The 15,006-nt window shown below is 52.2% G+C and overlaps 1 protein-coding gene across 1 annotated transcript; it reads left to right on the plus strand.

The window, feature by feature from the left end:
- Positions 1–2,580: 2,580 nt before the first annotated feature.
- On the plus strand, positions 2,581–8,678 carry KCNS2 (potassium voltage-gated channel modifier subfamily S member 2). Its single transcript, XM_028534094.2, has one exon. The coding sequence runs from the start codon at positions 3,247–3,249 to the stop codon at positions 4,678–4,680; it is 1,434 nt and encodes a 477-aa protein (XP_028389895.1). The 5' UTR covers positions 2,581–3,246; the 3' UTR covers positions 4,681–8,678.
- The last annotated feature ends 6,328 nt before the right edge of the window (positions 8,679–15,006 follow it).

Raw genomic sequence — 15,006 nt, forward strand, 5'->3', positions numbered from 1 at the left:
AAGCAGGCAGATTAAATGAAAAAGGGGGAGGAAGACAACCCCAAGATCATCAAACCCAAGATTTTTGGGGGTAGGGACTTTCTAAATGTGGCAGGAAAAGGTGATGTGTGCACTGAGCTGAAGCAGGAGAAGATTCCGGAGCGAGGCCAAGGGAGGGGAATGGCTGGGAATGGGGGCCGTGCAGCAGAAGCCACACAGGCACATGGCGATGGTGCAGAAGGGGGCTGTGAACTTTGGGTGGTCAGAAGCCAGGCAGTGAGAGGCTGGGTGAAGGGCTAGAGTGAGCCTCAGGGCCCGAGATGCCCACCCCACAGGTGCTACTGCTGCAGGCACTTACAGCAGGGAGATCTCACAGCCAGCTCCACCCCTGTGGTGTGGTAGGGGGCTGCGGAAGAGGGAAAGAGGCCGCAACACAGTGGCTACACATGCATTCATCGTCATCATCAATAAAGGCTGGCACACTCTCGGCAGCACTCCCACAGGGTAAAAGAGACTCAGGGTCCTCTAGACCCCAGGAAAGGCAAACAAAAAGCAGGTACAGACACTTGCCTCGGCCAAGTGTGGGGAAAGCCGGACTTGAAATGACAGATTCAGCAGACCCAGGTAGGAGGTTAGAGGAGCATACTCCGAACACAGACTGCGGAAAGAATCGAGACAGGAGACAAAGACAACAAATGTGAGCCTCTCTCTCTCTTTTTCACACATGCACTCACACACACACACACACACACACCCCTCTCTGAAAGCACCAGACACAAAAGAAGGGAAACAACGCATGGCTGTCACCACCCTATTTTCCCCTCCCACGTGCGCCTGTCCCCTGCAGTCCCCTGCACTTGCAGAGGCCTGCAGGAATGTGGTGTGGAGCATTCTCAGCAGGCAACACACCTGCACAGAGTCCCACACACATACGCAGAGGCAGGTGGCTGGCACAGGGACTGGTCTCCCTTAAGTGAAGCCAGGCTTGGATCCAAGAAGCCCCACATGAAGCCCAATCAAGGGTCCTTCCCAGGCTCTCCAAAGAACACCACAGCACTTGAGCTCCACAGAACATCTTAGTTAGGATGGCAGTGCTGAAAAAAGGGTGTGCTTTCCATTGTGGCTCTTGTGGCTGCTGTCCTGTGAGTCCGGAGCCACACCATCAGGGCTTTCCCAGGACTTCTGACGGAGATCTGTGGCCCACCAGCTCCCTGCCAGCTCACATGGTGCTCTAGTCTTTGCAAATAAGGACCGTGCAAAAGGACTGAGAAACCAAGGGGAGGAGGCTCCCCAGACACTGTGGGTCCATTTCTGAGCTCAACCCCACCTTAAAGAACAAGCTTAGGAAGCCAAGAGCTTAGATTGGGGCCACAGTCTCTTGGGGAATGGGGATGCAGGTACTGAGGACATCTACGCTGGACTCACACCCCACAATGTGTCAGCACACACACCCACTGAATAATACTCTGTATACAGCACACTGTACACACAGCTCACAGTCCCCTGATGTGTACGTACACTGCACACATCTCCCCATTCCTCAGAGGTCCCATTTTTCCAATGCTGCATGCACAGACTCCAAAAGTCCTCCTGTCCTCACCCCACACACACACACACACACACACACACACACAGAGTTCCCTGCACTCCTAGAAAGCCCACACACCACACCGGCCTGTGCACATAGAGCGCCCACACAGAGCTCCCAAACAGAACTCCGTGACTCCTTCCCACGCGGGAGAGGCCTGTGCTCTCGCCCCTGGTAGCTCAGCTGAGCTCGACCTCAAGCCTCCCTGCCCCCTCTTCTACCCTCACGCTGCCTTTCCCTAACGCCCCTCCACCCCTCAGTTTCAGGAAACTTTTCATCAGGTCCCTAAAAAAGGGAGACCCAGAGTTCCTGCAACCCTGCCCTCCCCGCCCCCACCAATCCCCCCGACTCAGCAAGTCGCCCCTCATTTTCCAGCCGGGCTCCAGCCTGAGACCCATTGGGGAAAGGTCACTGTAGGCAGCCCTTGCCTGCACCCTGGGAGGAGGGAGGGTGGAAATAACAGCTGTCACCAGAAGATGAGTGAGGGCATAGGGAAGGTGTCGGCCCTGAAAGGAGCCGGGGGCGCGAAGGGGTGGCCGTGACGCGCCGCAGGAGAGCAGAGAAGCTGCGGCCGGCGACATCTTCGGAGAATGGGGCGGCGGCCGCGCCTGGGACTCAGCGCGCGGAGCTGTCCGTTCAGCACCACGGCGAGGGGCGCGGGCTCCGCTCCCTCTCCGGCACCCGCTGAAGCCCGCAGCGCGGGCTCTTGTCTCTCTTGGGGGCTGAAGGGCGCTCAGATAGAGAGAGGTGGCCCTGCGAGAGTCGGTGCCAGCAGCCACCTGTGAGCCTCCTGCGGGTGGCGGCGGCATCTCCGGCCGGAGACAGTAGGAGACGCTCAGCGGACCCCGCCCGCCGGCCCTCCGGGCGCATACACAGGCGCACACACACTCGCATCCGCGCGCACACGTACAGCCAGCCCGCAGCGGCGGCTGCAGCGATGCTCGTCAGCAGGTCGCGGAAGTTTCCCGCCCGCCCTGGCCACGGGCCCCAGTGCTCTCAGGTAAGCGCTTCCAGAACGCTCAGGGAGAGCCTAGCAGCTCCGCTGGGTAAGGCGCGGCGCACGCGGCTCCGTGGCACCGCGCCCGGTGAGCAGGAAGGCCCGGAGCGGGGGACGAGGGGGCTCTGGTCGTGGGAGCTGGATACAGGGGATGCCAGCCCGGCCCCCTTACCCCAGCCCGCGTTTACAGACTCGTGCGGTGAATTTCCCCGCCTCCCACCCGAAGCTACGTGCCCTCATCTCGGCCCAGCCCTGCCCGTGCACATCCCAGCTCCCAGCTCCAGTCCCTCCTGTCTGCGGCGAGCGGGCGGGGGCGTCTCCTCCACCAGCCCACCAGCAAGGTCAGTTCGCAGCCCCCATCCCGCAGAGCTGCGGGGTCGCAAGCATAAAGCGATGGACAAGACCCCCCGGATGGGGATGGAGGCACGGCTATGCTAGTGGAAACCTCCCGCCCACCTCAAGCCTTTCCTTGGGAGGGGGCCAAACCCCACAGAACCATTCCTCTCATCTCGGTGCCCTTCAACACCCAGAGACCGGCCTGGAGAGGACTGGGCCCGACAGAGGTGGGTAGGGAAAAAGAGAGGGGCGCCGGACCCTAAACGCCTCGCGCTCACCGTGTGCTGTTCCCTCCGCTTCCAGGTGTAGCGCCCCCGCGTGGCGCGGGCGGCTGGGCGTGTCCAGCATGACCCGCCAGAGCCTGTGGGACGTGTCGGAGGCCAACGTCGAGGATGGAGATATCCGCATCAACGTGGGAGGCTTCAAGAGGCGGCTGCGCTCTCACACGCTGCTGCGCTTCCCCGAGACTCGCCTGGGCCGCCTGCTGCTCTGCCACTCGCGCGAGGCCATTCTGGAGCTCTGTGATGACTACGACGATGTCCAGCGGGAGTTCTACTTTGACCGCAACCCCGAGCTCTTCCCCTACGTGCTGCATTTCTACCACACAGGCAAGCTTCACGTCATGGCGGAGCTGTGCGTCTTCTCCTTCAGCCAGGAGATTGAGTACTGGGGCATCAACGAGTTCTTCATCGACTCGTGCTGCAGCTACAGCTACCACGGCCGCAAAGTGGAGCCCGAGCAGGAGAAGTGGGACGAGCAGAGCGACCAGGAGAGCACCACGTCCTCCTTTGACGAAATCCTGGCCTTCTACAACGACGCCTCCAAGTTCGATGGGCAGCCCCTGGGCAACTTCCGCAGGCAGCTGTGGCTGGCTCTGGACAACCCCGGCTACTCTGTTCTGAGCCGGGTCTTCAGTGTCCTGTCCATCCTGGTAGTGCTGGGGTCCATCATCACCATGTGCCTCAACAGTCTGCCGGACTTCCAAATCCCGGACAGCCAGGGCAACCCTGGTGAGGATCCGAGGTTCGAAATTGTGGAGCACTTCGGCATCGCCTGGTTCACTTTTGAGCTGGTGGCCAGGTTCGCTGTGGCCCCTGACTTCCTCAAGTTTTTCAAGAATGCCCTAAACCTTATTGACCTCATGTCCATCGTCCCCTTTTATATCACTCTGGTGGTGAACCTGGTGGTGGAGAGCACACCCACCTTGGCCAACTTGGGCAGAGTGGCCCAAGTCCTGAGGCTGATGCGGATTTTCCGCATCTTAAAGCTGGCCAGACACTCCACTGGCCTCCGCTCCCTGGGGGCCACCCTAAAATACAGCTACAAAGAAGTAGGGCTGCTTCTGCTCTACCTCTCCGTGGGGATCTCCATCTTCTCGGTAGTGGCCTACACCATCGAAAAGGAGGAGAACGAGGGCCTGGCCACCATCCCCGCCTGTTGGTGGTGGGCCACCGTCAGCATGACCACTGTGGGGTATGGGGATGTGGTCCCAGGAACCACAGCAGGGAAGCTAACTGCCTCTGCCTGCATCTTGGCAGGTATCTTGGTGGTGGTACTGCCCATCACCTTGATCTTCAATAAGTTCTCCCACTTCTATCGGCGCCAAAAGCAACTTGAGAGCGCTATGCGCAGTTGCGACTTTGGAGACGGAATGAAGGAGGTCCCTTCGGTCAATTTAAGGGACTACTATGCCCATAAAGTTAAATCCCTCATGGCAAGCCTGACAAATATGAGCAGGAGCTCACCAAGCGAATTAAGTTTAAATGATTCCCTACAGTAGCGGGGCGGTGGGGGACTTGTCGTCCTCAAACACATTGCAGAGCCGCCTGTAGTGCCTCTGGCACAGGCCGGGCACCTTAGGGTTATGGTGTAAGGAGTATGGCCAGGCCCAAAGTGGGGAGATGCATGGGATTTGCACCCCAGGTTGCTGTTACAGTATTTAGAATCCTTTTTAGAGGGTGGTGTGTCATACACCATGCCTTTGAGCCTTTCAATGAAATGACACTCACTGGTGTTTGCATCTTGGACATACAATGTCCACATTTCTGCTGGATGAGTACCACTGAGAATGCTAATTTTTCTGTTCACTGTGTACGCTACTCTAGTGCTTGTGGCCCAGTACTGTCTGTGAGTTTTTTGTGCTTCTTTTTCTGAGGTTGTCATGTGAGTTCTGTGCAAAAAGCCCCTACGTGTCTGTCCAGTGGAAACACATCCGTGGGGTCAGCAAGGATATGATGGGATTTTGCTCATGTCATGTGAAAACAAAATCTCAGTTCCCTATTCATTGCTTTCATTTAGTTTGAATACCAAAACAAAGGGAATGTGATATGAAGCACATGGCCAGTGCAAGTCCGTGAGTTGTTTCAGAAACGGTCTGTGCTCTGCGACTTGCATGGGTACCCTGGTCACGTTTAGAGCCATGTGTGCCGATGTTCATCTTGTAAATGTTGTTCTTTAGAGAATGTTACTCAGTTAAACATGTAGTGATGATAGAAATATATTTCCTAGAACAGATGCTTTAGGGAGAGGGGCTTCAGCTAAGCACAGGCCAAATTATAGGATGCTTCAAGACTTTTCCAAGTCAGACCTGTCTTTCCTAAGGTGACCATGGAGACATTTATTTCTGGCTGAGGTTCCTGGTCTAGGTCATTTGACCAAACTTTGCTGTGTCATAGATAGTAGCATGTTTTTGAAGTATTTATGTTTTAAAATGTTTAGATATAAGGTCGTGTCATCTTTCTCAACTGAAACGAGGTCTACTGTTGTGTTGTTTTCCTGAGGCAAATGTTGTCAGGTTGCTAGCAAAGGGCAGTAGCTTAGAAACTGTGTTGCCTGCTCTGCAAGCTTATAAAATGAGAGCCCTTTCATTTCCTAGCAGGATTTACTTAGATAATTTTGCTTCTAGGATATAGTATGTTATATGCAATGCTGTAATTGCCCCAGAGTTCCTGGTATGACATGGAAACCTGGAGGTGCGGAAGTGTGTACTCGAAAACACAGAAATGCATGAAGGCTGCACTGCTTACCCAGGAGGGAAATACTACAGTTCGTTTATATACATATATATAGTTCTTGTTTCTGTTTCAATTGCCTTTTATTGGGAGAGGGTGGGTAGAAGACAGAAAAAAAGAAAGAGTTGTGAAGCAAAACAGGGCTACGGGCATAAATAATTGGAAACTTCTTGAAAAGCTTAATGCTATAACTCTTCCCTTCTCCAAAATGCATTTCCTCTTCTTCTCAGTTAACTAGCACATAACGTTGTGAAGGGGAACCTGGGCCCCTTTGTAAGTTGGTTCTCCATTATCTTCTAGGTGACTGGGTGGCTTTACATTTGGCTTCCCTTGTGGTTTGGTCTTTGGAAAACGCTGCAGAATTCAGGGAGCTAAGCATGGAGTTAGGCAGGCTTTTATCCATGGCTTGGGCCTTCCTTAACCAGGTCCATTATGAGTCTTAGTTGAAAGTAATACATACCTCATGGGAGTGTGGTGATGATCTTGTCAGAAGGCTTTGTATACTTGTAGTTGCCATGGCTACTACAGAGCAGGCAATTTGTTGGATGAATGCACTAACTGCGTACGCTCTTGAGTCCCCAGTTCAAATCCTGTCATCAGACAGCAGCCCCATGAGGGGTGGGGAGGTGACCACGTCCTAGTGCCTGATGGTCTGCCATCTTTGTCTGTTCCTCAGAAGCATTAGGAAAGGGTGAGATGACTTAGGAGCAAGGCACCACTGAATTAGAAGAGCAGGGTTATTTTTTCAGAATTTGCACATGGAGCACTTGGCTTTGGCTGATGTTGCCAGCACTGGAAGCCAGAGAATTTATAAAAAAAATCAACCCTAGTTGCACTGAAGGCAGGTGATGGTACAAAGTCGTAAGAACTGTTCAGTTTGCCAGAACTGATGGTATCAGGTCAATGGGCATGGTATCCTGGTCATTGACCACAGAGCATGTGAAAAGTGGAGACAAGGAAAGAGGCAGAATAACTCAGTCACTCTGATGGGTATTTTTCTAAACAGGCATGTTTTACCACCAAAAAAGAGATACCCCTAGTGCTTACTCTTTGCAGACGTGAAAGCTGGAATACTTGACTTTTCATTTTGGTAATGACTTGCATTTATCAGGTGCCTTTCATTAGGGGAATCCCAAAGTGCTTTAGAGACTGTCTTTTTAACATCTCGTGTACATATATATACTTGTATAAAATTTTACTTTGCCCATCCTGGAACTTCAGTCACTTCTGAGGATGAGAATGTCCTAATAGCAACAAGTTCTCCAAACGATGGTTTCAGATGAGAGCGAGAGAGAACAACCCAGCGGCCCCAAACATGAGTTAATTCCCACAAAAAATGGGGAATGAACTATGACCCAGGAATAAATACCCTCCCTTTCCCCTGAAGTACCACCAGGGTATGAACGTCACAAGTGCTCACGACTGGGCTGTGATGGATCTTGCTAGATAACATCTTACGTAGCAGTTTCTTCTGGCCCCTAGAGCTAATCAGGGAGGGTCAGGTTAATTTCCTGCTCTGTTTCTGGAGTTAAGAATATATGTATGAAATGGCGTCATTGGCCACCAGGCTGTAAGACTGACCCATTAATCTCCTTTAGGGGCCACAGTAGAAGCTTCAGGTCACTTACTGCCAGCTTATTGCCATGGCTTGACAGCAGCTTCACTTCCAGAATATTTGGAGGTCGTTCTTTTCAATGCCGTTAGGATGAATATATGTGCCAGGCTCTTCTCATCGTATATGTGATGAGCATTTTGAAAGTGCAGCTTCAGAAGTGATACTGTGTCTTTATTGCATAGATGCACATCCGTGATAGGTTTGTGTTTCCTGCCAAACCCCCACGTGTCCCGGGTCTGCTACTGAGGAGCGAGCGGCATGTTGTAATGCCGGGCTGATTGGTAGCTCCTAAGGTAGTAATTGGTGTTTAATATTTGGATTTGTTATTTCTACTTATCTTAGTCCTCAAATAATTGAACTACCTGCTAATTCTTGCCTCATTTCAAGGAAAATGATTTGTTATGCATTTTGGGACAGCAGTGATCTGTACGGCTGTGTGTTATCTACTCGAAGGCTTAACTGGTATTTCTTGTATGTTTTAACAGCATGACTTGTTACAGAGTTGTAATTTAAAAATCGAGAACGCTGTGTTTGCCATGTCAGTTTTCACACTCATTAACACGCTACCGCGCGAGCACTGGCGCGGCCCACTGTGCTGTTGTGTCTGATGACAGCACTTCAGTCCCTGAGCCCCAGCTCCGAACGAGGTACCACTCACACACTCGACTCCGCCCCTAATAGTATGCAGATTCCGTAGAAAAAACTTTCCGCTTCCGCTTCTGCTTCCATAGGGCACTTCAGTGACGTGGGGAGTGGCGAACACGGGGCACTCAACGCTAGGGACTGCCTTCCTGAGAAAGGCTGCACTTTGTGAGCGTTTGTTGGGAAGGAGGAGCTCTTATTTACTCGTCGCAGGCATAGAGAGCAGGGCCCCCAGTTTTACTAGGACCTAGAGCCACAGACCTGCCTTGTAGGAGGAATGGCCATTTACTCTTGGAGCCCGTGGGAAATGGACACTCCCTGAAGGATTTCCCCTTCCACACTGTCTTGCTCAGCACCAGGGATGGGCTTGTCGGTAACAGCCCCACCCCACTGGGTGCTGTTCCCCCTGTTGCTGTGGTACCTTCCTGACAGTGATTTGGGTGCTAGGTATCCTGAGCGTCCTGGCTGGTTTGGCATGGATATCGCTGAGGGATACAAACCAGCCCCCAGCACCTACTTAACCTAATAGTGACTTGGAGTCTGAGCCGTTCCAAAGGCCACAGTGGACCTGTGGAAACGGCACTGGCTAACTGGGCCCTGCTCCCAGTTGTGCCTTCAATTCTGTGCGTGAGCTTAGGCGCATCACCTGGCTGTGCCTCTCTGAGCCTATATCTCCTTCCTGCAAAATGAAAAGTTTGGAGTAGCTCATCCTTAAAGTCCTGCCCAGTTCACATCGCAATGTAAAGGCAGAATTTCTGCACACCCCTCTACATCCTCATGACTGCAGGCAGCAGATCCTGAATCCGAAAGGTACCTTTAAGCAGAGCAGAGGGACTGCTCACAAACAACCTTCTGTTTGCTCTCATTTCTCCTTCAGTAGCTGACCACAATCAACAACAGTTTCAGGGGCAACGATGCCAGAGGAAGGCTCAGGCTGTTGTCTGTGCCAGGTGGAATAGAGCTTTAAAATAATCAGCAAGTGTCTCCTTTGGGCTTTAAGCCATTTACACCTAGTCCAAGTTCCTGTTACTCAAAGTATTTAGAGAGGAAAATCGCATTGATCCCATTTGGCTTCAGGACTAACTCTTGACCCATTTATGTTTGTTCCCATAGTGAGGACTGGCAGGTCCCCCACGCCTGTTCCCATGAGGTTACTGGGCTCCACCCAGAGCCCCTAAGTGCACAAGGTCAGGTGGATCTCTTCCCATCCAGAAGTGAATTCTCACTGAGGAGTAGTGACATCTGCAGAAGGGCATGGCGACTTGTGTTAGCCTTGTCCCAGCCTCATGGCAGCTGGGAAAGGGCAGCCCTGGACCTCTGTGCAGCCCAAGTAGGCACATGAGGTTACCACAGTCTTCACATTGCCACCAAGTGGGGTGGAGTGTGTCTTCTCCTCCCAGCAGGTATAAATGGATGTTCAGGGATATTTTGGGGCCAGGATGCCCAGGGTCTTAAAGGAAAAACAAATACCTCCTCTGGAGGGGAAAACTTAAATACTGCACTCACATGGTTATTATCTCCTATTATTTTTAGGAAGACTTTTAACTAGCATTTCTACCCAAGGACCTTATCTGGGGTATTACATCCAATTGATACTATAGTTCTGAAAACCTGCAACATTTGCCTCCTTCTGTGACCTCATTTGTCAATATCACCATCCTCCTGGATAAAGTCTCCAAAGTAAGGGACAGCGTCAGCAGGTGACAAGCTGACTCTCTGAGAACATAGACAGAAACAAGGCCTCAAGGACAAGGACGAGGGGAAAGGGCTACAGCAAAGGAGGGAGAGGGTGCTAGGAACTGCCGTAAGTTCCCACGGAAGTTAAAGGGGATAGGAAGAAGCCAGAAAAAGAAGAGAGGGGGGAAAGGGTATAAAAGGAGAGAGTAAATAAAAGGCAGAAAGCTAAGACAATACATTCGGGAGAATAAGAGACAGTATGTTTAACAAAGTTATTTTAGGCCTTTGTTGAATTCATTTTATTTTCACAACATAGCATGCTCTCAGTCCACCAGAGGCCTCCTGGGAGGTAACTACTGCTGGAGTTGACCCCCGGCCAGGCCGCTCTCCCCCGGAGTCCCCCACCCACTCCCCCAGCAGAGTGTTTACAGTCTAGGAGAACAGACATGTGGAAACTATTAACAGCCTTTTGGATACAGAGGGCAGTAAGGGCACAAGGAAAGGAAGGGTAAATGCTTCTTCTTGAAGAGGAGACTTCAGGGCTTGAAACAGAAAGAGGACCAGGTGTTGACCAGACAGAGGTGGCATTGGGAGTCAGGACCAGAGAGAGGGAAGGAGGGAAGGAGGGAAGGGAAAGGAAGAGACGGCTGTGAGCAGGGACCTACACAAGCAGAGACGAGGAGGCCCAGGCAGGCCAGCATGTGTGAGGCACATGTCAGTTGGTGTGGCTGAAAAGAAGCAGGGCACAGCCCATCCAGAGGAAAGCTATGGAAAGGGTCTGAGCTTCGTTCTTTTGTTACTGGGGTGGGTGGGTGGGGGCATCCTGACTGCATTAATGCTGTTGGAATGTGATTCTGGCAGCAGCTTGGAGGCGTGGGAGCGGCCAGTGGACCTGTTTCAGGTCATGGCCATAGTGCAGGCTGGACAGAAGGGAGCTGGTTGCCCAGGAGAGAGCCTCTACAGGACTCCATCAATGACTGCAGTGGCGATGAGGAAGAGGGAGCCCTGGGTGGCTTCTGGGTCTCTGGCTGAATTGGTGACTGGGCGGCTGGGTGGATGGTGGTGCCACCAAGAGAGACAGGCAATACTTGGCTCTGTCCCCAAGGCTGAGTAGTTGCCTGAGTATCTGGAGGACACACAGATGGAGGTGTGTGCAGGCAGAGGGGATTCTGGGACCAAATCATCCACTGAGCGATGAAGTTGAGACCAAGAATGAGGTGGTACAGGAAGGGGACAGAGAAACAAAAGGAAAGAAAAGAGGGTCCCCTGCAGGAGACTGGGCTCTGAGGGGCAGCCAGAGGGATGAGCGAGGTCCTGGCGTTTCTCTGCTGGCCCATTATCCTATTTCTCAGCTCCCCGCTGAGAAACGCCCAGTGGGAGAGCTCCACTGGCGGCCTCAGCCCTCCTCTTTACCCCTTTCCCTACTCTGTCTGTGTGATCCGCTTCCGTTCCTACCGCTCTTTTCACACTCCTTTCCTGAAGATCACCAGTGTGCTCCTAATTCCTAAAAGCTACATTCAGTGGCCCTTCCTCAAATCCTTTGACCCAGCAGATCAGCTTCTAAATTCTGTGTACTTCCTCCTCTCTGGTTTTTGGACACTGCACATTGCTGGTTCTCCCACAGGCTCTGCTTCTTCTCCCTCTCAACATCCCCACCGAGTCTTCGTCCTCCTGACCCTCTTCATTGAGCATTTCCCCCAAACTTCTGTGCTCAGCAGCCTGCGGCCATCTTTACCCAAGCCACAGCCTCAACTAGTATGCAAATGACTCACGTGTCTCCTTGTCTGACCCCACGTCAGTCCTGAGCCCCACACGCATCACCATGTGCATTTGGAAGTCCCCATTCCTAAAACCGGACTTACCTTCACTGCACACCTACTCTTCCTCCAGCCTTCTCCTTTACTTCTGTTAATGGATCCACAGCACTCTCAGCCACTCAGGTTAAAATTTCCGTCATCTTTGAATCCTTTCCACTTATCTGTCCATTTACTCACCATAGCAATCATTTTTTAAAATGCAACCCCCCATTTTTATTTTTAAAATCAATTTTCTAAGATTTTATGTATTCACTTTTAGAGAAAGGGAGAAAAACAGGGAGAGAAACATCAATGTGTGAGAAATACATGGATTATTTGCCTCTCGTACGCCCCTACTGGGGGCCTGGCCTGCAACCCAGGCGTGTGCCCTGATGACCGGACGACCAGCACTCGAGTGGGCGACTGGATGACCTTTCAGTTTGCAGACCGGCGCTCAGTCCACTGAGCCACACCAGCCAGGGCAGCAATCATTTCTTGATAGCTGACTAATTGCCAAGAACCACATTAGACGTAAGGGAAATAAACTTGAAAGGCATTGCTCATAGCTCTTAAGTGGTATAGATTTTGCAGCCACTTTATTGTGTATTGAAATCATCAGGGAGATTTTAAAATGTAGATTTCTGGGCACCACTCCATGAACACAATCAGACCCTTGGGGGTGGGTCCCAGGAATCTGCACTCTCCCAAGGCTCCCAGGTGACTTTGATACAAGTTACAGTCCTCTCACTGTGTCCATTCCCCCACTCAGTAGGACAGCAGGTTTTATTAATGCTTCCTTCACAGGACCTCGCACAATGGGGCCTTTGCATCCCGGCTACAGGCTCCCACGCCACTTCAGTCTTGGTCAACTCACATTGTGTTCATTACCAACAGGACCAGGCTCCCCTCCTCTGATCCATCCTTTTCTTCAACACCCCCTACCAGGTGCATCTTTCCCCTTCCAGTACCTCAGACCTAGTGGTGGCCTCTGTGGCTTCTGTTGAAGACAACGGCAGCCGCAGAGGGTCACAGCTGAGGAAGTGCGAGGTTGGCATGGGCCCATTAAGGCTAAAAAGACAGGGAAAAGGGCTCATTTAGGAAAGGGTTGCCTTTCAGTGGGGTAACCAGGGATGGGCTGTAGGGGCATAGGAGACTTATAACAAGGGATACACAAAGCTGACAACACAAAGGGCCTGAGGGTTGAGTGAGCAGGCTCACCGCCTGTCCAGGGATGGCCAAACCTCAGTCCTAGACTCACTGTCTCCCAAAGAGACTTGGGGTCTGTCCAGTACCGTGTCGTCTCGGGACATTCAGGGATGTGGTGGGAGGCAGAATATGGTAGAAACAGACTCGAGGGATCTCGGGCAGGTTTTTCCACTCAAAACTCTTTGTTGCATACCTCTCCAGACATGTAAAGAATTCTGAGATATTTTCGGACCTGCTATGAAAAGAGCTGAGGTGTCAGCAGTCAGACGCCCATCTAACCATTTCCCAGGAGGAGAGCGGGCACGACTCAGTTTTGATCTGACAGCTTCGTATTGATTTTTTTCCCCAACTTTGTGGGTCTGCCAGGGCTGACTGTACCAGGCATGGCTGCACTGTAGCCCGCTGTGTTCAGGGTCAGTGACTATGAAGGCCACCATCAGAGCGGTCCAGCCTGCATTTCTGTCTGTGGATCGTGAGGGAGAAAAGGAGGGAGACCGCAGGGCACAGAACCAAGGGTGTCTCTGGGCTTTCATGCTGCTGCTAGAGAGAAGCAGCCGGCTTTCTGTGTGCGTGTCCCAGATCTGAGATTTGAGGGCTGCTTTTGGAATGACGTGCTGGTGGGCACTGACGGGACCCTGAAAGTAACTCTGGGCTCTTTCTCACGGTGGGGAAGTCTCTTCCACTCCGCCCTTCACTCTGCCTGGAGCCAGGGAACCAACGATTTAAGATGTTCCAATATATGACCATGTAATTTGTCAATTTTAAAACACGAGACCACTGCCACCAGTGGAAAAATCCTTCTCATTTTAAAAAATAAAAACAAAAATCCCAGTCCGACCAAAATGTCCTCCTGACCTCCGCATTCACCTGAGCTTCCACCTCCCCCGGGCAATACGTAAACGCATAACCAAGCTTCACACTGCAAGGTGCCCGAGCCCTGTGCTGAGGGACTCATTTGCGCTGACAGTTCAGGGATGCGCTCGATGCCTGCACACTGGGGTGTGCAGATGTCCCAGACTGGGGGAGAGGGGGGCACAGCCTCCGCAAACAATGCCAGAAGAGGAAGCAAGAGGCAGAATTCAATGAACCAAGAGGCAGTACTCAGGGTGCAAAGCCCTGCCAGCCAGGCCCTGTGCTGAGTGGAACGGGAACGGCTTGTCTGTGTGCCCTCGGCCCCCAGTACTTTCAGGTGTGAGCCATTGGCTGAAAAGCTGTCTTGAATGGCCCCTCAGGAACAGGTGTGAAATGTCACAGAGGGGTATACACACGTGTGTGTCTGTGTACAAGTGTATGTGTGTGTATGTAAGTACCTGCACAAGTGTCTGTGGCTCTGTGTGTGTGTGTCTGTGTGAATGTGTGTGTGTGTTTGCATGCCTATTTCTGTCTGCCTGTTTGTGTGCGTTTGTCTGTGTGTGTGTGTGTGTGTGTGTGTGTGTGTGTGGTGGGCCTGTCTGTGCCTCTCTGCGTGTCTGTGAATGTGGTGAGTTGAAAGACAGCGGTCTTACCGTTCAGGACAAACGGGCAGAAACAGCGGCTGCCGGGGCTCCCACTACACATGACTCCGCGGAGAGGCTTTCTCTGCACAGCCCCCGAGTCACATCACTTTTTCTCCCACCCAGTGTCTGTCTCTCTCTTATGCCTCACGGAAGGTAATACATTTCCTTCTTAGCTCTTATTGTGATTTGTCATTTCTCTTTATTGGGTGATGTTTATCTCAGTGTCCACGCGAGCAGGGATATTTATCTCCTTTGTCTAACTCGGTGCCTGGCACAGAGCAAAAGCTGACAAATAATAATAAATGAGCCAAGGGCAGAGGGCCCGGGTGCAGTATGGCGTTAGGGTCCTCTTCTTGCAGGTGATGATGCTAGAGAAATCTCAGGCCTTGGGGAGCCGATTTGACCTGCTGTGTTACTGAAGCAACAGTTGGGGGGCCCCCACAACGGGCTTTCACAGTGACATCCTTAGCGAGCCTCCCAAGCTGGAGACCTGTGCCGTGCTGGTCAGGCAGTGACACCAACAATGCGACCGGAAGGAACAGCCTCCTTGCAATACACAGTTCTGAATGAGCCCCAGAACTGAGGGAGGGCTGCCGAGACATCCTCTCAGGTAATGTGTGAACCAGTTCGCAGGTGAATAACATCTAACGGATCACTTCATCA

Source organism: Phyllostomus discolor, chromosome 7 (genome assembly GCF_004126475.2).
Source record: "Phyllostomus discolor isolate MPI-MPIP mPhyDis1 chromosome 7, mPhyDis1.pri.v3, whole genome shotgun sequence".
Taxonomy (NCBI): Eukaryota; Metazoa; Chordata; class Mammalia; order Chiroptera; family Phyllostomidae; genus Phyllostomus; species Phyllostomus discolor.

Coding starts and splice junctions, on each gene's coding strand:
- KCNS2 (XM_028534094.2), top strand. CDS start 3,247: ATGACCCGCCAGAGCCTGTGGGACGTGTCGGAGGCCAACGTCGAGGAT.